General features: G+C 44.2%; 1 protein-coding gene across 4 annotated transcripts in view; it reads right to left on the bottom strand.

The window, feature by feature from the left end:
* The window catches only part of Mamld1 (mastermind like domain containing 1), a 110,026-nt gene that overhangs the window by 29,046 nt on the left and 57,311 nt on the right, over nt 1-23,669 (bottom strand). For all 4 annotated transcript variants that reach the window (XR_007106342.1, XM_047535399.1, XM_047535401.1 and 1 more), the window contains one exon: nt 13,421-15,205. Coding sequence is in view for 3 of the 4 variants with exons in the window: in XM_047535399.1 (XP_047391355.1) it covers nt 13,421-15,205 (1,785 nt within the window). In the remaining variant the exon portion in view is untranslated. The remainder of the gene's footprint in view (nt 1-13,420; nt 15,206-23,669) is intronic.

Raw genomic sequence — 23,669 nt, 5'->3', positions numbered from 1 at the left:
CCTCTGAAAGTTTTGCTCCACCTTCTGCCTTCCTTCATGCTGGTTTGCAATAAAACCCATTATCCTAACAATTTCACTCTGAATATTTCTGTAGCAGTGAAAGGCCCCCCCACCCTCAGCCCACTTGCAGGAATTAGCACCATCCAGTAACGTTTTTATGTCACTGCATGGCCTTCATTGTTTTTCTTTAAATCAAGACCACCTCAACCTTGGTTTCCCTCCCTCTTTCTAGCATGTGGACTCCTCTAAAACTTTGCTCCACCTTCTGCCTTCCTTCAAAGCTGGCTTGGAATAAAACCTATTTTCCTATCTATTGTTGGAGCAGCAAGCTACAAAGCCTAGTTCCTTCCTTGGCCTCCAGGTAACAACTGCTGGAATACCATTTCCCCCGGGGGACAATGTGAAATTGAGTGAAATTGATCCAGATAAGCTCTCCAGCCCTGTTGTGTTGGGCCTTCTTCAATTCTAGGAGGTTAACCTTCCTGAAGTCCTAAGGTGTACTTCATTTTCAGCCCCATTTGTTAAAATTAGGTTATAAACCAAAGCAAGAACTCCAAGTTGTCTGCCGTTATTCACAAGATAGAATTGGGTGTGTCCCATTTATAAAATATTGTTTTAAATCTCAGAGTTCTAAATGTCAGAATTTGAAGAGTGCATAGGGATGTTCTGCACCAGAGGTTCTCAAAGAGGGGAGCCTTGGAGCAGTGGCAGTAGCACCCCTTGGAAACCTGTTAGAAATTCTTAGGCCCCATGCAGAACCGATGGAATCAGAAACTCTGGGGGTAGAACCCAGTAGTGTGCATTTTAACAAGTTCTCTGGAACGCACTCCAATGTGATAACCTGATTTCATCCAGCCTTCTTGTTATACAGAAGACTGAGTCTCAGAGAAGCAAGAATCACTTGACTCCCTGCCACTCCTGTGTGGCAGAATATGACATGGATAGTGGATCTGTGACTACCACCTGTTGCTTTCCAATTCCCCCTTCCCAAATTGGAAGGGTTTTTTTTTTTTTTTTTTTTCCTGTACTCCTGCTCTTTTTCTGTCTGCCCAGGTTAACAAAATGACTAGGGAATCCCTGGAAGGTTAAGAGCCACATAGTGACTCAATTCTGAGGATGGTACATCCCTCAGTTTTTCACACTTGGAGCTGAAGCCCTTCAGAGAGGGGTAAATAGGGTTTTCATAGGAGAGACAGTTTGGGGAGGCATGTGCAAGGGAGAGAGAGTATATGGATGAGAAGGACTGAGGAGCATGCCTGCAGCAGTTAATACTATTGGCGGTCTGGCCAACACTGAGTCCTTCTCTTGATGGTGCCACACGTATGCTTTGGTTAACCTAGCTCTACCTAAAGTCCTAGAGATGGGGCACTTAGCATCATTGACATGAACTTTAGCACAGTAGGCATGTGATCAGTGCAGGTCAGTAAACTCAGAAGTCCCCAGAGGCTTCTGGGAAAGAAGCTTCCTTGCTCTTCCAGCAGAGATTCTAGAAGCAATGCCTGCTCTCTGAATGGGGACAGGAGGAAGCCTGAAGTCCCTGGAATTGTTGGCCGCTATCGTGTGCCCACAAGGGGGAGCCAGCTACAGGAAGGTCCATACTATGGAAGGCAGAGCTAGCCAGAAAGAAACAGCTTCTGGCAACTGCTGAGCTGTTGATTAAAACTAACCTTGAAGTCTGCCCAACTGCTGGACTTTCACTTACGGGAGTTAGTAAGTGCCCTTTATTGTTCAAGGCAGTGTGAACTGGATTGTCTGCTACTGGCAACTGAATACATTCTAACTGATAAGGAATTCAGACTGGCCCCTCAGACCTCTGAGTTCATAAGCTCTACTCTATGCCTCCAGTCTCACATCAGAGAAAACCTCATTTCTAATGATGAAGCTTGGGACTGTTGAACCCTGCTGAACCCTGAGTCATGTTTCTTTATCTGTAGACCAGTTCACCTAAAGAGACAACTAACACACCTGAACTGTCCAGCACACTCTAGCAAACCCATCTAGTGCAGATCAAATATTGCAATCTTAGGCTTTTCATTCAGATCTCAAGTGTGGTACTCAAGCTCTTAAATATGCATTAGTTGAAGGTGATACACATTTTAGAAGAAATAGTTTAGCTTAACATTAAGAATGTCTGGATCATATTCAATTTCAATGCAAACCTGAATATGTACTTTGTGGGTTTCTGCAAAGAAAATAATTGATGATTCAAACTGGAAGTCATCTATAGGAAATAGGCAGTGCTAGTTCCTAAAAGCAATTATTGGCACCAAGCTCCTGAATTTTTAAATCCTTTGAGAAGTCTTAGGACACACCAGAAAGTTGAGATTTAATTTTCGAGGTAATAACTAAACAAAGAACCTAATAGTCTGTAAAAGGTGTTGCTGAGTAGGATGCTGATGCTTCTAGAAACAATTGTGAGCATTGGCTCATTCTCTTTCTCTGTAGTTTGATATTATATCAAAAACTTTTTTACGAGGAGGGTGAGAAATAGACACAAATGATGTACAGAATTACAGAGAAATACTGATAAACCTCATCATGGGGAGGTAGTTACAAGTTGGAGTTGGCAGGAACAATGGGCTTAGACAGGGCACATGGGGGATGTGACTATCGCCCATGTAAGTGGATTGTAGGAGGGCAGGAACAAAGCAGATAGTTGGGAACCTCATGCTCTCTTGTCCATTGGGGGTCAAATGGACAAGAATTTTTGTTCTATCCAGTAGAGCCTTTCTCACTCAGAGGGCCTCATGTCAATGCCCTGGGCTCAGTTCAGAAGTAGGCAGTCAGGATCTGGGCAAATAATTGGGTGGGGGTAGAGACTCAGTAGGAATAGCAGAGTTGTCTTCAAATCTGTGAAGTGCTCTTAAGTTTTCATGGGTGTATAGGACTACAATGTTGACCAATATCAAGATCATGCAATTCGTTTTAAAAAATGAGGCGTGGAGAAGGATGCTAAAATCTAAACTGAATGTCGATCTAGCTCTGACAAGTCACAAAATGATTTACTGCTTGTAGCAGGGCCTTGGTAGATCCTTGTAAATTCCTAAGGTTAAGATATTATTTCAAAAGCAGACTAACTTAGTTTTTCAACAGATGAGTCCTTGGTTATAGTCTTGCCTTTTACAGCGTGGGGTAACCTCTGAGCTTGGAAAAGCAGTACTTCTTGGCAGCTGCTAAAGAAAGAGGCAGGCAGAACATATCCCCGTGAATTCAGAGGGAACTGACATTGTCAAGGCCATTGCCAGAGGCTGCTCTTTCAACCTCATTCTGCTCTTTTGATCTGTATCAATCTTGAACTATGGCCACTAATAGAGCAATAAAAGAAGTCAGGGGACCTTTCCAGGTAGGGTCATGGGGGAAGAAAGCTCCTAGTGATATACTTGTTCTGCTAAAGGAAATATTTCCAAATTAAAAGCTAATAATGAAAATAGAAGAAACTACTAATATAGGTCTCAAAATGATAAAAACAAAAACAAAACCCCAAAGATAGAATTTCCATAAGGAAAGTAGAATCTGTGCTCACAAACAAAGAAAATAAAATAATAAATTTAGAAAACATTTGTGGGAATTTGCTATAGTTTGGAATTTGAGTGCCCCTCAAAGGCCCATATGTTATAGGCTTGGTAACCAGCCTATGCCATTTTTGGCTGGTGGCAAAACCTTTAGGAGGTAGGGCCTTGTGGGAGGAAATTAGGTTACTGGGGGTAAGGCCTTGAAGGGGATATTGGGACCCCAGCCTCTTCTTCTTTCTTTCTCTTTCTCCTGAGGTGACATAGCACCCCTATGGTGTTCTGCCTTGCCACAAGCCCAAAGCAACAGAGCCAACAGAAACCTTTTCTCCTTTTAACTTGATTATCTCGGTATTTTGTCACAGCAATGAAAAGCTAACAGAGCTTATTCAAGTGCAGTCAAGTGTTCTTGTAAATTACATTTTAACTTGTAACATATGATGAACAGCCTTCGAAACATGCCCACTTGATCCTTTGCTAGTCAAAAAGAAATAGCAGAGTTATCAACACACTGTATGGAAGTGTAGGCCACCCACTGCTCACATGACTGACTGCAATTGAATGGTTTATGTTAGGAGTGTTAGTGCTGCCCAAGAGTGGTATGAACGAATCTTAACTCACAAAAAGCAATGAAATTGAGTGGTCTGAATTTCTAAGCTAACTCTTTTTTTTTTTTTTTTATCATGTGTGGCTGTCATTGTGGTATGTGAAATGGCAGCCAGAAGTCTTGTTCTGTCCTTGTAAATTGTATTAAACGATGACAACAGCAGCACAGCAACAACAGAACACCCAGTACAAATTATCACTGGAAGTATAAAACTGCATTTTTTGGAAGTTGAAGAAATACATATATTCAGACATTGCACACTTGCCGTAGAAGGACAAGAAACCCAACTGGTCCAGAAAAATTGCACTGTAGGCAGTGGCCTTACATTCAGAGGCCAAGTTCTCCCTTCTCCCCTGCTTCAGACTACACAGGTCATCAGGCTCTTAAGCTTTGAAGACAGAGTTTCTATGGACAATTACCCTTAAACACACAAAAGTCTCCAGAGCCTAATATTCTACAAAGGTTGGAACTCATTCATTCATCCACCCCTCCATTTTTCTGCTCATTCATTCAAAGGGTCCTTCAGCTCACATTTACAGAGCTAGTAAGACATCTTGCTGTGACTGAGGCACTTACCACCAAGTGGGGTAGCAGATAAGACATAACCAATTTAAAAGTGCACACCACTAAACCCTGAGAGGCAGAAAGCAAAGGTCTTGTGAGCTGGGGCATAAGCAGGACATAAAAACCAGGTATACAACTTTCCCCAAGTCACTTGATCAGGGTTTTCTCTTCCTGCTTTGTATGCCAGTATTATAGCCCTTAAGAGCTGGTTCTCATATGGTTGAGAGACTTAACATTTTCCAGCACTCTGTTCCAAGTACTTATTCCAGAGGGACAGTTTGCACAGAAAAGCATCATTCTGTCGACTCCTGTATTACTCAGCAAACTGTGACTCATCCTGGTGTTTCCAGACTTGTGGATAAACCAGAAAACCATTGAAGCAAGTGGGGTTTATTTTCCCATTCAAAAGCAGAGATGATGCCTGTCCCTATTTACAGCTACTTCTTTGTCCCTCCACCTAACATGTTTTTATTTCTCCAAAATGTGTACAGAGGGACAGCCATTTTGTTTAATTTGCCAGAGAAGTTATTTCTAAGCACTGGCTATGCCTGGTGACTCTATCCTGTGTGTTTAACCTACATGCACCTCTCTAAAACATGAAGAAAACCCAAATGGACCACACAAAATGACAAGTGGACATGCAAATAATTCTTCTCCCTAAGATGGAAAACAGGCAGCTCAGCTTGCTGCCACTTTTATAATGCACACTATTACTAGAAATGAAAATATTGCTTTTGATTAGGAGAGGATTAGCAAGCATTTTAAAACTGCAATTTTTTTTTTCCTTTTTCTTTTGGTAAGACACCCAGTCAGGTGTCACTTAATGAGACACATTCTGGGAAATGTGTTGCTAGGTGATTTTTGTCTTGGTAGGAATGTCCTAGAATACACTTACAGAAACCTAGGTGGCAGAGGTCAACTACTCCATGTGGCCTGTTTTTAAATTTTTGGTACTGGGATTGAACTCAGGGTTGCTTTACCACTGAGCCACAACTCCAGCCCTTTTTATTTGTTATTTTAACACATGATCTCACTAAGTTGCTGAGGCTGGCTTTGAACTTGTGATCCTCCTGCCTTAGCCTCCTGAACTTCTGTTACTGTAAGGGTTTGCCACCATGCCTGGCTCCACATGGCCACTTGATACAATCAACAGACTTGTAGACATAAGAAGTATGAGGCTACTGCTGGCACATTGTTTTAACAGTAAATGATTTTGTTTATAAGCAAAAGGAATACAGTTTAAAATAAAGATAACAGTATAGTAAATACATAAACCAACAACATAGACATTTATTATTATCAATGTATTCTGTACTGTATATAATTATTTTGGTACCAGGGATTGAACCCAGGGTGCTCTAATACTGAGCCACATCCCCAGTCCTTTCTTGTATTTTATTTAGAGACAGGGTCTCACTGAGTTGCTCAGTGCCTTGCTAAGTTGCTGAGGCTGGCTTTGAACTCTCGATCCTCCTTCCTCAGCCTCTTGAGTCGCCGGGATTACAGGTGTGTGCCTACTGTATGTAATTGTATGTGCTATTCTTTCATATGACTGGCAGCACAGTAGTTTGTTTTGTTTTTTTGTTTTTAACAGAAGCATCCCTACAAACAATGCCATGTGTTACACTATGAATGACAGCTATGGTGATAGTAATTTTTCAGTTCCATTTTAATCTTTTTAGTTTGTAAATAGATTTTTAGTTGTAGATAGACACAATACCTTTATTTCACTTATTTATATGTGGTGCTGAAGATCGAACCCAGTGCCCCGCATGCGCCAGGCAAGGGCTCTACCACTGAGCCACAAACCCAGACCACTCCATTATAATCTTAAAAGAACACTTTCCTATATTCAGCCTGTTGTTGACAGAAACTTCATTTCATGGTGCATGACTGTATATAGCATAAAAGTAACCATTTTGATCTTTTAAGCATATAATTCAGTGGCATAGAGTTCTTTCACAATGTTGTGCGACCATCATCACTGTCCATCTGCAGAACTTTTCATCTTGCACAACTGAAACTCTGGGCCTTTCATCTCTGAGTCCAAGCTTCACAATTTCCAATCTAACATGAAACTTGCCTAACATGGAATGAAAGAACAAAGCATTGAAGAAACAGATAAACAGGGGGCCTACAGTCCTCTCACCATCTTAGAAACTGTTATTCATATGAGATTCAGGAGTCAGTAAAGTTCCAGAACACCTGCAGAGGTGGGACTGCAGGTGGGGTGGGGTGATTTTGTTGGGCCTCCCTGTTTTCTGCTTTCAACAACCTCAGTACTTTGGATGGGGAGGAACCTTCATCCATGGTAAGTCTCACCTACAAGAAACACTCTCTGGAAAACTGGCTATCTACATGTAGAAGAATGAAACTAGATAGCTATCTCTCACCCTGTGCAAAAGTCAACTCGAAGTGGATTAAAGACCTAGGAATTAGATGAGAAACTTTGCAATTCTAGAAGAAAACACAGGTTCAACACTCCAACATACTGGTGCAAGCACTAACTTCCTTAACAAAAATCCCTAAATTTCAAAAAATAAAATCAAGAATTAATAAGTGGGATGACATCAAACTAAAAACCCTACAACACAGTCAGGTACATGGTGCATGCCTGTAATCCCAGTGGCTCTGGAGGCTGAGGCAGGAGGACCATGAGTTCAAAGTCAGCCTCAACAAAAGTGAGGTGCTAAGCAACTCAGCGAGACCCGGGCTCTAAATAAAATACAAAATAGGGCTGGGGATGTGGCTCAGTGGTCGAGTGCCCCAGAGTTTAATCTCTGATACCACAAAACAAACAAATAATAACAAACCAAAAAATTCTACAACAAAATAAAACAAGCAAAGCAGTGTTTGTCATTGTGGGCAAAATAACAAAATCAAATACAATTGCAAAGTGTTTCAACTCCTTAGGACATAGAAGAAACTTTCTTTGCGGTGGGGGAGGTGGGATGCTTTAACCATAATAAGTACAGATATCTCTCCATATCCATGTGGGATTAGTTTCAGAATTTCCCTCAGATCCCTAAATCTGTGCATGGTGACAGCCCTCACTTTAAATCATCTCCACATAAATTACAATAGCTAATACAATGTGAATACTATGCAAACAGTGACATTGCATTGTTTAGGGAATAATGACAAGAGAAATGTTTGTACGTGTTCAGTAGAGATACAAATTAAAAAAATAGTTTTGATCCATAGCTGATTCTGGGAATAGAGAAAGCACAGCTAAGGAGGGCCAACTGTATTCTACCTCCTGCTGTCCCTTTCAAGCTCAAAAATAACCAGGTCAGAGGATACACAGTTTACAAAGCAGGCCCAGGTTGTGGGATTCGTTAAAGTCCAAGGAACATAACAGGGTCTTCAAGTGGTAGACGACCCCAGCCTGCTGTAAGAGGCTGTGGTTGGGTCCTTAACCCCTCCTTCTGCCCACCTAAAGTCATACTGGGGTCACATTTGTCACTCGGCATCTGCATGGCTCCTAGTGCCTCAGCTATTTGTGCTAGGAGGGATAACTTGGCCTTGAGCTCTGACTCAAAACCTGCTGGGGGCCCCAAGGTAAAGGTCCCAGTGTCTGCTGCCCTGTGCCATCTCCCTTCAGGACTTAGTGCTGGGAGCGCTGGATTTCAGAGGGCTAGGTGTGCCAGGGATCAGACAGGCCCATGGGTGAGGGTTGTGAGGGGCTTCCCCCAGGTTCTACCTCAGATGAAGTTGCCCAGACTCCATCATAGACCTAGTTCCTTAGGGAGGGCAGGTGGTGAGGTCATTGCCTTCCCAAATGCTGGGTGCTCAAAGCTGCCTAAGCTAAGGAAACATGAGGATTCTTGTCAAAGACAGAAAGCAGAGCCGACCCAGTAGGAGCTTAATCCAGCCTTGTCCAAGGCAGGCTGGATTCCCCTCTCTCTCTCAAAATTTGTCAAAACAACATCATGTGCCTCTTGGTCTATTTCTCCGCAGCTGCCCTCTTCCCCCTGTGCCTCTCGGCCTGCCTCAAGGATCAGATTCCAGGATTTTTTGTTCTTATTCCAACTGGCCACTATCCACATCCCTCCTCCCCATGAAGCTTCACTTGCAGCCCTGCAGATCTGAGCAGGGCTCCAAAGCACATGCACTGAGGGCCTCTGGCTGGAGGCGGCCTCCTGCTATCCTGCTAGCCCCGCTCTCATGCAGTGCAACTTCCATCTCCTTGAAGATCTTATTTTCCTCTTTAAGTAAATGAAAGTTCCATTCTCCAGTAGCCGATGGTAAAATTGAGCTAAGCCCTAACCTTGATTCTGCAACACACTAAAGTATCTCTTACAGTTTTCAGATTGAAGGGGCATTAAATCATGTGAACAAAATTCATTTTACCTCACTTCAATTAAAAACAGATATGTCATCTAGTTTTAGGGTAAGGAGGGGAATATAGTAAGGTATTGGAGTGGAACAAACTCGGCCTGGGTATCATGGGAAAGAATTAAAAATCCATCTTTCAGTAATTCCATGTCCATATCTTTTACTGTAATTTCAAGTTCAAGAAGCTCTGAAAGTAAAATTTTATTTTTGTAAATGTGGTACCAAATTTTACTTGGAACAATATTTGACCTGGACTTAAATATGAATGCTTATCTACAAAATTAATAAAATGTTTCCCCAGATTTCACTTGGAGGGTTGTATTTGGGATTTGCACCATATTACTGTTATCAAGCAGTCTCAAATATTCTCCACTAGACCATCAATGGCCACGGGGGCTTAAGATCTAAGGCTATAAGCCTGCACTGGTCCTGGTTAAACAGCCTGAACAATTTCATCTTCTTTACCTTCCCAACACCTATGTGTTGGAGACTGTTTTTTTCCCCATTTGCTGCTGAGGCTTATAGGGGTTCAGGAACATTGCTCAGTGTCTACAACCAGACTGGAACCTACTTCTGTCTGCATCCAGTACCCTTGTTTAACCTGCCACACTGAACTGCTTCCCTGAAGCCTGATGACACTGGCCTTTTACCTGATGTGGATGTTAATGGTTCAGTGAAATTGAATCACTCTTTCCACTGGTAAAGTAAGATCCCCCAATTTGAGAAATACTAGTCTGCAAATAAGAATGAGCCCCTACAGATAACTGGATTTGGCTTTTCTTCATATCCTGGAGTTTGTTTCTCACCTTACATTTAGAAACTATTCCTTTATAAACTATAATCCAGCTGGGCACAGTGGTACACATCTATAATCCCAGTGAAGTGGGAGGCTGAGGCAGGAAGATTCCAAGTTTGAGTTCAGCCTCCACAACTCAGTGAGGCCCTCAGAAACTAGTGAGACCCTATCTCAAGATTAAAAAAAAATTAAAAGGGCTGGGAATTAGCTTAGTAGTAAAGTGCCCGTGGGTTTAATCCCTAGTGTGGTGGCAGGGGTGGGGGGTAAGAGGAAAAAAGCTAAGATCCAGATTCAAACATATCTCTATTGTAATCCAGGAGAAGTGCCTCAAGCTAACAAATGCCATGTGATTAGATGACACAAGTTGGGTTCTTAGACCTTCAAATTACTGGGGAAAGGCCAGGAGAAGGAATAGAGGGAACAGGGAGCTGGAAAAGAGCCATGTAGAGATAAAAGTGCCGTGGAGAGTATAGGGGCAAGAGTCGAGACAGCTCAAGAACAAGCAAAGCAGGGAGTCCCACCAGCAAAGTGAACATGGCTCTTTTCCTTTTTCCACCAGCCCTGGGTTTCCTGTGTGGGGAGTGCAGGGCCTAGAACAGGAAGGTCCTGCAACTCCTGTCAGCCTCATGGCAGGCACAGAGCTGGAGAAAGCACTTCTCACGTTCTGTCCTGACAAAGTTTCTGGTCTGAGAACCATACCTTACCCCAAATAATCAGATCTGGGGGTTCAGAGTCAGGAGTTGAGTCATAGTGGTTGAAAACCCTTTTGCCAGGCCTTGTTCAAAGTATTTTAGATGTCTAAACATATTTAATCCTCAATGACCTCTCATCACCCAATATTGTAGAAGAGGAAACAGGTAAGGAGTGAAGGTAAGAACAGAAAGTTCCAGAGGCAATGCCTCATGCACGGGAGTATGAATGTGGGTTCTGTATCCATGCTCTCTATTGTATGACTTGCTGAGTGACCGTGGGTTACCCCTGAGGATTCAAATGAGAAAAGGCAAGTGAATCACTGAGTCTCATGCTTGGCCCTTCAGTACAAGCCAGCACTGTCTGGGAAAGCAACTCCTAATGACAACAGTATGCCATGAAGGGAGCCCAGACTCTCACCTCTGCTGTCAGAGGTCTCTGAGCCCTTTTGGACTTCTAGAAGGCTTACAGAGCAGAGCTGCTTGGTCTTTCTCCAGAACACTTTCTCCAGGTCCATCTAAGTAATTGGTTGCTCCATGTGATCTGGCTCTGGAGCAATGCAACAAGCCTATGAATGTACCCAACTGCAGACAAAACAAAACAATAATGGCTCAAAATGTTAGATGGTGACACATCTCCAGGATAAGGATCATGCCTACTACTGAGAATTCCAGTGTGGATGCCACTGCTCCACCAAGACAGCTGCAGAAGTTCATGTAAACAGATGGCAACAGCGTATGGTGAAACCAAACCACACTGCTCCTGAGCTACAGACAAGGGCCTGAGTCCCCAGGTGGCCTGCCCTGTCCTGCCTGCTTAGTCAGTCCTCCCTCATCTGCTCACCAAAGCCACCCCCTTGGGAACTCTGTGTGCCATGAACTAATATTGAATGGTAAATTCTCTGGTGTCAAGCACTCTGCTTGTTTAGGCTCCATGCCACTTGGATGTAAAATTCTCTGTCTCTAGGGGGCTGCCATGGTCATCCTTGGATAAGAGGTCAGTCCCTGATGGGAACTTTCTTTGGACTATGTCCCTGACCAAGCACTTTAAAGACATCTTCTCCTTGAATGCTACATAGAACAGGGAGGCACAGTGGGATAATGGAAGCATTGAAGATGGTCAGGAGAATGCTTCCTGATGGCACAGTATCTAAGCCTTAGGGAACTGCAGGAGTTGGACAGGAGAGAAAAGGCAAGAAGAGAAAGCTAGGCATGGGGAATAGCAGGGATCAAGGCTAAGACTCTATGGGTGGACTAAGATCTGAAATCACTTGAGGGTTACTGAAACAAAGTACAAGGCAGGGCCCCATAGGTACTGGGTCTGAGAAGGTTGGTAAGGCTATGCTATGACCCTCTGGGGATTTTTGAGCAAGTGGAAAACATGGTCAGGGCATTGTTTTAGCAAGGCAACTTTTGGAACCATGGAAGTTTCTTTGGGGGAAACTGGTTAAGAGCCAACTATATGAATTCACACTTTGAATCAAGAGGATCCAAACTTGGGAAATGATAAAGTGATGGAAAGGAGGATCATGACCAATAGTATTCTGTGCAGGCAGATATATGACATGGCCCCCATTGAAACCTGCCTCCCAGTAGTCACCCTTCATGAAATCCCTCTGGCTGACATTTAATGAAGAGAACACAGATTGGATTATAAAGACCGTGGCTTCTGACTTGCTGGCACCTCTCTCTTGCCCACTTGGATGAAGCCAGTTGCCATGCTGTGAGATGCTCTATGAAGAGGATATATGTTAAAGAACTGAAGGAGGACTGGGGATATAGCTCAGTTGGTAGAGTGCCTGCCTCGCATGCACAAAGCCCTGGGTTCAATCCCCAGAACCATAAAAACAAAAAACAAAAAACAAGAAAACTGAAGGAGACCTCTAGCCAGTAGTTTGCAAGGAACTAAGGACACAGCACAATAGCTTGCAAGGAACTACTTCCTGCCAACAGTCACCTGAGTGAGCCTGGAAGCAGATTCTTTCCTGTGGAGTCATAACATGACTGCAGCCTTCTGAGAGACACTGGGTCAGAAGTCCCAGGTAAGCTGTGCCAGGATTCCTGACCCACAGAATCTGAACTAATGTATGCATGTGGTTCAAAATTGGTGCTTTGGGGTAATTTGTTACACAGCAGTAGATAAATAGTACAGGCAAGGATCAGAGCAATGACAAGTGGGAAATGTAACAGACACCACCAAGGAGTTACCATTAATGAATGAAAAAACTAGGAGATGAAGGGGCAGGAGAAGTCAAGTAATTTCAAGAAGAGCACAGGTTCTGAAAAAAGACTTCCTGGCTTTAAGTTCCTGCTCTGCCCCTTGCTATCTGTGTGACTCTGGGCAAGTCATTACAACTCTCTGAGCCTCAGTTTCTTCACTTGCAAAATGGAGACAATAAGAGTTAACTAACTTGCCAGTGCCTGTCTTTTTTCTTCAGCCTGCCTCAGTACCCAACACAGTGATGAATGGCACGCTGAAGCTGCTCAGCAAGTTGGCTGGGGCATTTCTAGAAGGTTTAGTGTTCATCCTCATATTAGCAATCAGTGCAATTTCCTTGCATCTGAAGAAGACTTCACGAGTTCTGCTGCACAGCCCAGTGCCGGGGAAAACAGTGCATTTCTCCACAATGCTGACTTGTCCTCCCCACTTGCCTTCCCCTGGGAGCAGCTTGTGAGTACTGCTTTCCTCCCAGGGAACTTGGGCGACATGAACAGGCACTGAAACCATAACCTTGACCTCATTAACACTGCTTTAATCATGCAGAATTAGCTGACTTACATAGACTTTGCTAGAGTCAAGTCCAGCCTCTGAGAGGAAGATGGCCTGGATTTGTCCTCCAAAGCCAGGTTTTGATTGTATGAAACGTACTTTTTATTTCACAACAAAGGAATACCACCAGATGTGAGATCCTCTTACCTGTCTGGGCAGAGCAGGCATGGAATCCGAGGCCACTGATCGCTGAAAGCGCTGGGGTTGCTGCATCATCTGTTGTAGAAGGAATGAAGAATGGTCAGGCTGTGGTGGTGGCGGCGGGGGCAGTGGCGGTGGTGGCTGCAGCTGTAAGGTAGCAGTGGCGGTGGAGGAGGCAGTGGCTGAGGAGGCCTGCGCTGGTGTAGGCTGCTGCAAATAGTGAAGCAGGGATGGCTGCCTGGAGGGGGCAGGCATGGAGGGCATCTTCTGGGGGCCTGGCTCAGAAACAAAATGGGACAAAGGCTTGGTGTTGCCAAAGGTAAATGGCTCAGGGGCTTCTGGGCTGGAATTCGCCAGCCCCTGTGGCATGATCATGCTTAGGCTTTTGGATGAATTGCTGGTCATGGATTTGAAGATGGCATTTGCTTGTTGCTGCTGCTGCTGCTGCTGCTGCTGCTGCTGCTGTTGCTGTTGCTGCTGTTGCTGCTGCTGGCTTAGCTGATTACTGCTGGGAGTGAGGCTCCGGATCAGAGAGTACTGTGGTGTAAAGGACTGCTGTGGCAAGCCTGGGCTGGAGAGTTTCTCTGGGCGATAGGGCGGGGATGGCCCAGGATTGCTGGTGGGTAGAGCAGACATCAGGTGTCCTTGAGGACTTTTGATTGTAGAGGACACCAGGTTTGCAAGAATGGAACTCTGTTGGCTGAACTGTGGCTGCTGATTGAGAGCCAGGCTAGGGAGCTTCTCAGGAACATAATGCAAGGTGGGCCCCAGAGCAGCACTGGTGCCAGACGCCATGCTGGAGAGTAAGGCATTGGGCGAGCCTTGCAGAGTGCTGCCCGAGGAACTGTTGGATGACATGCAGGATACCATGAAGCTCTGAGGGCCAAAGGGTGGTGGTGGCGGTGGTGGCGGTGGTGGGTGTGGTGATGGCACAGGACGGTAAGGTGGGGAGATGCCTGTAGGAGGCAGGCCAGACCAGGCGGGGCTAGGCCCTGGCTGCTTTGTAGCAGATCCCTGCTTGCTGGCTGCCAATGCTTTCAGCTGGTGGGCATGATGCCACTGTGGCACTGCTAATGGGGGCAAAGTGACAGGGAGTATGGCCTGGGCCTGGTTCTTGGCCTGTGTTGTTGAAGGACTGGCTGAGACCATCTGCTTACTGGTGGAAGGAACAGAATGGCCGATCCCAGTGGAGGAGGGCAGGATTGGAAGTGACACGCCAGTAACTTGGCTGCAACTTGAAGCAAAAACCTTGCTGGAACCAAGGCTCTCCATTTGTGGCATCTGAACTGGAAGCTTGGGAGGCATGCCTATGGTTGCTGGGGGAGGACGTAAGACCAATGGCTCTTCTGGCTTACTCCCCAGTATCTTCTCAAGATCTAATTCAGTCGAAGAAGGTTCCTGAATTTTGGTTAACTCTTCCAGCAGATCTTGAAGTTCCTGGTCTTCGGCAGGTGTGCTGTTTTTCTCATAGCAAGAAGCAGAGGGTCCTTTTAGCCCCATTTCAGCAGTTGGTGGCACCCCAAAGGGTGGGCCTGTGACACTGCCATTCATGGGATTATTCTCAAGTAGTAATGACTGGTTAGCTACTCCCATCGCTGCAGAGCTAGGATTCATTGTTAACATGGGAACCTGCATCTCTGTACATAGAGTACTGGCATGGGCACCTGGACCCATAGAAAGGGTGACATCTTCAAGGCAGGGCCTCTTAACTTTATTGGGATAACCCCCATCAGCCATGCCTGGAAATTGGTAATTGTCTCCTTCCTGCCTCCTCTTAATGGTTCCCTGTGGCTGAAAGAGAAGGAAGAAAGAAAGGGATGGGGAGGGGGAAGAGAAAAATGTTTATAAAGGCTTGGGACACTAAAGCTAATGAGTAGGAAACCTGCAAGATAAAACAGATCTCTCAGATTAAGACTTATAGTTGTCAAAACTATAAAATCTAGCCTTTAAAAAAGCATAATGCTTGTTTCTTTGTTCTTGTGTTTGATTTCAACGCCCCTGTTACATTTCAAATAATGAATTATGCTACTTGGATACCAAACAGGATAAAAAGTCCCACCAAGGGTATTCTTTGCCCATGTAATGGGGAGCTCAATAAACCTATGCCCAAATCACTCAGTACACCTGTTGCCAAAGGCAAGTGCTTGAAAGCAAAGGAGAACTGGCTGAATATTTACAATTCCTACTTGTCTGTGGACAACCCTGTCTTGGGTAAATGCATCAGGCCGCACAGATAGACCAAGACTCAAAAAGAATGAAGTTGATCTGGGAGTGTTCTTGTGGGCAGCTGTCTAATATATATTGTTTAGAAAAAAGTACAAGTTTCAGAACATTGTAGTTCTCATTCCATTTATTTTTATTTATACACACACACACACACACACACACACACACACACACATTGCTTATGCATGCACAAAAAATAAACTTCGAAGAACCTATACCCAAACATTTGGAGTCATTTCTTGGGGATTACTGGCAATTCCTTTCTATTCTCTACACTTTTGTATTGTTTGTTTTTAATGAGAAGGACTTGTAATCCAAGGAGGGAAAACCCAAGTATAAAGTTATTTAAATAAGAAATTCCTCTCTGCAGATGTATCCTCAGGTTGGGGAGATATGAAACAGCCGGAAAAGGCCCCACTGTGGGATCTGTACCATGGGAGATCTGTTCCCCACGTATAAAAGCACAACCTTTAGGAACAAAGCAAAACTGCTAGTAATGCAGTATTCCCTACTCTTTCAGGGCTTTACACACTCATCAATGGCTCTAATGTAAATGACCACGAACTGCCTGTTGAAAGGTAAAGGGGGAAAGGGAGTTGAGTGGAGCAGTGCTTGTGGGAATGATCAAAATAAGAAAAGGAAGAGAGGGACTTGACAATCACTTGAATGTCAACAGGTGAAGAGGTATAGTTCTCCTAAAGCACTTTTTCACATAAGAACTCCTCATTTCAGCTTTGGAAGTCTGTCTAGAACATACAGTGCTGATATCCCCTCTTTCACCAGCATGATAGAGTCATGGCTCTTATGGCCATATGAACATAAAAGTAGGTTCCCCAGGGCTGTGAGTCTCAAGGCCATGCCAAACACTCAAATCACTCAGAAACACCCAGATTCCCAGGACCTCCTATCACAAATCAATTGATTTAATCTCATCTAGGATTAGGGCTTGGGCATCAAGAATTTGTACATAATCCCATGGATGATTCTAAATGGACAGCCTGGTTGAAAAACCCCTGGCCACAGGCGTGGATGGAAGCAGGAAAGCATAAGGCCCTATTTCTGTGGCAGACACAAAGAGCTCTTTGCCTTGCCTCTTAACCTCTCTGAGTCTCAGTTTCTTCAGTTGCAAAAGGAGTAGAAATACAGCTCTTATGCCCTTCTGCTGCTTTGACTATTAGGTAAAATGGGGATGGGGCAGATCTTGTGGGACCTGGTAAGGCCTCACCAACTGGTACCTGGAATTACTAAGACAGATCTGGAAGGGCCCTGGTAGGCTAATCCCTTATTATTACTGATGGGTACCTTGAGACCCAGAGAGTGGGCGGGGCTTGCCTGCAGTGGCTCATCTATAGGACAACAACCAAGCCCAGAGCAGACACAAGGCCCCTCCACAACCACTCAGCTACTTCCCAACCCACTGTCATCATCCATCCCAGCAGCAGAACACTGCACTGCCCCCAACAGAAGGAGCAGCCACTTTGAAAGAACTCACATACTTTGTCTTTTCTTTTGAGATGCTCATGACCCAAATGAGGGTAGTTCGAGGGGTAGCTCTGCCACCAAATTCATCTGAGGCCTGAACACTCCGATAAGGCAGGAATGGTTGGGGAGAGGCAGAACAGGCACAGGAAGAGGCTAAACCAGTTATCTGTGCCCCCTTTTCCATCCAGGAGCCTGGCTGGTACAGCAACCATGGTGTTCTAGAGCTGTCCAGGCAGCAGCTCAGAGCGTATTTAGCCTACAAAAGATGCTCAATGAATAGCAACTGAATGAAGAAGGGACAAATGAACACAGACGGTTCATCACACAGGGAGCTTGGCCATTCACTCAATCAATTATGGAGCAGTCCACAAACAAGTCACTGGGTCCTAAACTGATATTTGGTCCCTTCTACATTCTCCTGAAGAACCCAAAGAAATTTGATATGTTAAAAATAGAAATGTATGAAATGGATCCATCAATATTAATCGAGTGTGGGTTTTTCATAAGAATTCCTTGCAGGGAGTCTGGGCTGGCAATGGCTGAGCCCAATGTGCCATTCATCACATTTTGAATTATAAGACAGTTTTAATGATAGTAAAATCAATGCATGTTCAAACAGGTAAAGGATGGGGTGGGATCAGGGGAAGGAGAGGAGGGTCGAGATGTCAGTGGTAGCAGACTGGAATCCTGACCAGGTGGGTTTCTGAAGTATTTGCTGGCAGACTTCATGAACTTCCAGGCCGTTCACTTAATTGTCAATCTACCATGAACCTGCTTGGACTATGGTGGTGGGGGATGGAGAAGTCAGAGCATGACCAATAGACACTGAAGGTAATATTAAGGACCACTGGTGAAGGAAAGAAGGTTGTGCTTCTGAGAGAGCCTGTGTGCATGCACCTTTTCAGATACTCATCAATGGTACCCATGCAAAGGGTCCCCACTTAATTCAAAGTCAAGAAAACAACTGATTGTGCATACATGATTATACAACCTGTGTGATTCTACATCATGTACAATCATAAGAATGAGAAGTTATACTCCATTTATGTATGATGTGTCAAAATGCATTCTACTGTCATGTATAACTACTTAGAACAATTAAAAAAAAAACAACTGGTTCCTCTGCAACAAAGCAGATCCCAGGCCACCTCCTTGGGTGGGGGTGGGGGGCAAAAGACAGCTCATTCTGGTTGTATCTGATTTCCTGGACCAAGTGCCACCTTTGCTATGCCAAGTCTACAGCTGGACAGTTGCTGGCACTCATCACATTGAAAGTTTCAGTAGGATGTCTAATGAGAAGGCAGATTCCCCTTGTGTGTCCCCCTAGGAGTCTCCAACTAGGTTGATGTTTTGGCAGAGGGGCAAACACAAGCATTTTCTGAGATTTCTTTTCTCAGTAGATGTAAATGAGACTCTGCTTGTTACAGGATGTGCAGCTCCATGTTTTGGATTTGATGGTAAAAGCTATCAATGGTCAGCCTGAAGCACTCTGGCTGAACAGTGAGAGCAGCAGCCAACCCACATCAAGGCCAAGGAAAGGGATCTGTGCTCAGCCTCGCTCACCTGGCATCTTGCTCTACCAGGAATCAGTGAGACATGGGACTCTACTAGTCACAGTTCTTCCCCTAGATAAGGCTTGCTTCAGTGGCTCCTCTTTCACAGTTGCATCATTTCTTATTCATTTCCATTGTGAGAGGCTGGCTGGGTCTTCCCCATGCCCACTGCCACCTTTGCCAGGTCCCCTGAGCCAATGGGTGCTGCTGCTGAGGGTCTACCTGCCCAGGTCATGTGTTTTCTACTGAGTCCCATGGAAAGACTTCCTTTCTCAATTTCCCCAATCAAGCTCTCAGACCTTTCTAAACAAACCTTCCCACTTTCCATGTGTGCTCTTTTCCAGTCTCTGTGATCCCAGTGACAGCAAGCTATTAGTTCCAGCAACCAGCCATCCCTTGCTTCCTTCAGGCCACATATTGCACATGATCCTGCCCTCATTCTGTGACAATGAGTGAAGCCATAGATGCTGGCAGGATTCCTAGAGAGCAGATCTAAACCCTCCATTCCTACAGAAAACAGAAGGGGATATAATTTGCATTTGGTCACACAGTCAGTTAAGGGATAAGGATCCTAGACCTCAAATGTCCCACCTTCCAGTCAGAGCCCTCACAGGTCCTGACTTTGAAGGTAGAAATGAATTACTTTCTCTCCATACATAAATGCCTGCAGAGTCCCATTTCATAATCAGGCAGACAAAGCCACCAATGTGATCCCATGACCTTATAAACATTCATTAAAATGCATTTTGAAGCATGTGATGGCTTCTCCACCCCCTAAGTCATGAGAAAACAAAGGCCATCCTTCTGATTGGGGCCAAGTTCAGCTGTGAAGTCAACATTATTTCTGGTTCTGTCTGAACAATGACATATGGCAACACTTCCCTCTCTACATTTTTAGTTCAGAATGACAAAAAGGACAAAAATTTCTTAGAAAAAGGAATAGAGTATAAGAATACAGTCCAGGCTCATAAAATGGAATAAGCAAAATAAAGAACATAACTTATGAGCAATACTCTTTCCAAATATGTCTGGCAGACTGTTTTAAATGTTTAATTTGGGACTCTCTTGCTGGAAGTTTCACATAGATACCAACAAAAGGTCAGCAAAAGGTATGCACAGTTCCTATTGTCTATGAAGGTAAAAGGTCACAGGTAGCCAGGCAGCCTCATTCCCCCTCCAGAGGTCACTGGGCACTTAGGCTTTGTGTAAGGTTATTGAAGGTAAAAATTGCCTGTGGCTTCTTCAGTCTCCTCATTCTCATTGTCTCCACTGTTTTAGCTCAGGGCAATTTGCTTTCTAATTCTCCTGGTGTCTCTCCTACAAGTACATTCATACTCTATCAACAATTTAATCAATACTGTGACACTGCCCTCCTATGAGTTTCCAAACACTTGATGTTGGCCAAACGGACTAGATTTCCAGCCCTCTGAGGACAAGGATGTTCCCAGTAGACCCGCTCAGAAGAAAGTGAGGAAAACGTAGCCCCAGAATAGATAAGGCAATGGTGCATCATGACTGGGTTAGCAGGGAGGGGGTGAAAAGTATGAGAATATGCCTGGATATATGCATGGGCTCAGATGAATATCCATTTTAAATGCTTATATTTGGGCATATGTGTCATTTGCATGTTTGTTTCTCAGTGGAATGTTCCAAAACACTGAAACTGAAGTTTGTGTAGGATGACAGGACTCTCAGCATTTCCAGAATTGCATTTCCAGAATTGCAAGACATGAGGCTCTGGAGAATCAGGGTATTTGGCATCAGCAGGGAGCCTTGAACGCTGACTGGCTTCAAGAGGAGTCAGTGATGTCTGAAGAACCAATCTCCACTAATGATGGTTTTGAGCAAGAACCTCGGCCTACCAATAGAGGATTTCTTGGTGCACTACACTTCCCTTGAGCTAGCAGAAATTACGTGCTCAGCACTAGATGCAGGGAGAGGCTCTTAGCGCCAACTCTGAGTACAGCATGCTTCCTTTTCTTAAAATGAGGGTGGAGTGATAAGATACATGGTCTCAGCTCCGCCCAGTTATACCCAATTCAAGTCAATGGCAACAGCGAGACCCCAGTAGGCATTGGACAGACACACTGACTCCATGTGTGCTTTCTGACAAGTCCCTCTCCAGTTGCTGTGGGCTCCTCTGTCACACACAGTGCTTCAGCAAGGGGACCAACTGAAGGTTACAAATTGTGTAGAGCCTCCTGACTGCAGACCCCAAACATCTGCTATTGGAAAAATATAACTGGGGCACATTCAGGCCACACAGTCAAGGAACCAAGAAAATATCCTTTTTCTGGAATGCTCCAAAGAGGTGGAAGACTTTAGAGGTGAGGAAGGAAGTGCTCCTCCAAGTGCCTGGGCAGTTCTTACAAATGCCGGACTTCCCTTCATCTGGTGAGCCAACGAGACCAGTGGAAAACACCCATAAGCAGAATGCTTAGACACCCTGCTAAGCAGAGAGGCCCAGATATTTCATTGGCTGGTGGGCTGTGAAATCCCATCATTATGCTGTAAATAGTTCCAGGCTGCCCTGGGCTATGATGGACCCTGTCCCCAGTTTTCCATACCTCCACCTGCAGCCCACGTGCAGATGAATGAATCATCTAGGCAGGCGGAGAGTGTAGACTTGCATCCAGAGCAGCCAGAGAGATGGAGGACAGCCATGCCAACAGCCCTGCCTTCACACTACACAACACTATTTGAGGCCTCAGATTTGGCTGATGAATGTATATCAGATGTGGAGCACTTATCTCCACCTCCCTTGCTACCTGGATACTCAGGCCTTGCTCTCACAAATGTCACCTTCTTGGCTCTGTCTCTAAATTCAGAGTCCTTTAAGCAGTGGAAGGCTCCTTGCTAATGGTGATTTGACAGTTGGGGAAGCCCCTGGACTGATCCCTGATGGCATGAGAGGATTTTTAGAGGGGCTACTGGTATATTTCAGGGATATAATATAATGCTTGGCAGAGTTAAGCTGCAGAAATAAGGAGCCACTAGTTAGAATGGTTTAAGCTGTGTAGAAATCGTGTAACATATGGGGTAGCCATGCTCATCATCCATATCATTTCTAAGACTGGTTGTGATTGGATTAATGTAGTAGCACCAGTTCGTACAGTGAGACCCTACCAGCCTTGCCTCCATGCCCCAGTTCCCCTCATGACCCAACCCATGCCAGGCTGCCCTATTAAAATTACTTTTGCACTAGCAGATCTTGGGGCCTGTCTCTGCACTGTCATTTAGACCTCAAAGGGTCATCCAAACCCAAGGGGTTCTATGGCTGAATTCTATCCCATCATAGGATAGACCACATTTTATGTAGCTATTATCAGTTGATGGATATCTGAATTATTTCTTCCTTTTGGTTATTGTAAATAATGCTGCCATGAACATTTGTATGCAAATTTTTTGTTGAATATCTGCTTTGTTTGTTTTGGGAGTGCAATGGCTGGTTTATAGGATTTAATTCTTAACTTTCTGAGAAACCACCAAACTATTTTCCATAACCTAAGTCCTCTTTGAAATGTCCACCATTTGTGGGCGTTGGAGGTCTCATGAAAAGGGAAAGCAGCAAAGTAGAGGAAAGGAATCAGAGAGAGGAGGGAGGAGAGGGAAAGGGGAAATATTAGGAAATGATATTGTCTACATTATGTTGTTATATTCTTTACATGTATGAATATGTAACAATAAATCCAACCATTATGTATGATTATAATGCACCAAATCATTTCGAGCCTGTTTTCTTACCTACAAAATAGGGAGAGAGATGCTTCTTTACATGTTTATAAGGATTACATGAGCTTAGAAATGAAAAGTTAGCATAGTGCCTGGTGTGGTTGTAGCTACCAAATGAATATTCTTTCTACTCCTGAAAATGCAAACACATTCCTGGTGGTCCTAAAAGAGTTGTTAACATGACATACTCAGCAGCATTTGCCGTTCAGGGCACATCTGTCTTTAGTCACTGGCTATGCTTCTGAACAGCTGTGTGCAAGGCTAACTTTTGTAAACCAAATCATAATAAAATGCAACAAGAATTTGCCACTGAAAGGAAATCCTCAGCATATCCTTTTATGAAGTGAAAGATCCCTCATCTAAGCTTATTGTATTTTTTAAGAATATACATTTACCAATGTCACCCTTTCTTACAGTGAACCTTAATTCAATGTTCACCACAAGTACATGCTGATGTTCCATAGCCCCAAAGCATACAGTAACAAGAGTAGGTTACATATTGGAAACAAAGACAATTTATAAACATGTATTTAATATATGATATGTAGGCAGTGTCTATGATTGCCTAATTGAGTGTCATATAGCCAAGGACTTATATGTGTGTGTGTGTTTGTGTGTGTGTGTGTGAGAGAGGGAGAGAGAGAAAGAGAGAGAGAGGAAGAGAGAGAGAGAGAGAGAGAGAGAGAGAGAGAGAGAGAGAGAGAGAGGAGGGGGGAGAGAGAGAGGGTGGTCATGATAGTGGTGAAGGTGGTGATAATGATAGTAGGGGTGCTTGAGGTGATAGAGTGGCGAAGATGATAACAGTGGTGATAGTAGTGGTGGGAGCAGAGGTAGTAGTGAAGATGGTGCAGATGATGTAGGTAATGGTGATGGTGGTGGTGGAAAAGGTGGTGAAAAGTGACAGAGTTGATGGGTAACTGTGCTCTTGGTCATGGTGATAGAAACATGATGGTGTGCCAGTGCGAGGGTGGAGGTGTTTCTATAGGATATTCCACTCTGTAAGAAACTCCACTGACTGGGCCTAAGGAAGAAGATTGATTTAGAATGCATTATTAACGGAAACCTCAAAACAGCTTGTCTCTTGCATTCATTCATACTTAATGTTTTTCCTTATCTGGGAAATTGAAGCTGAATTACTGGGGAAACACAGGAGATTTGTGTTTGTTAACACGATGCCAGTAAAATAATTTTATGTCAGGAAGGGGCAAGGCAATTTAAGTTCCTTAGATGTCATGTGATAAAAAAATGAGAGTGGTTAGCTA

The sequence above is a fragment of the Sciurus carolinensis genome, chromosome X, assembly GCF_902686445.1.
Source record: "Sciurus carolinensis chromosome X, mSciCar1.2, whole genome shotgun sequence".
Lineage (NCBI taxonomy): Eukaryota > Metazoa > Chordata > Mammalia > Rodentia > Sciuridae > Sciurus > Sciurus carolinensis.
Note: the sequence above shows the minus strand (reverse complement) of the source record. Positions and strands in the feature narration are given on the sequence as shown.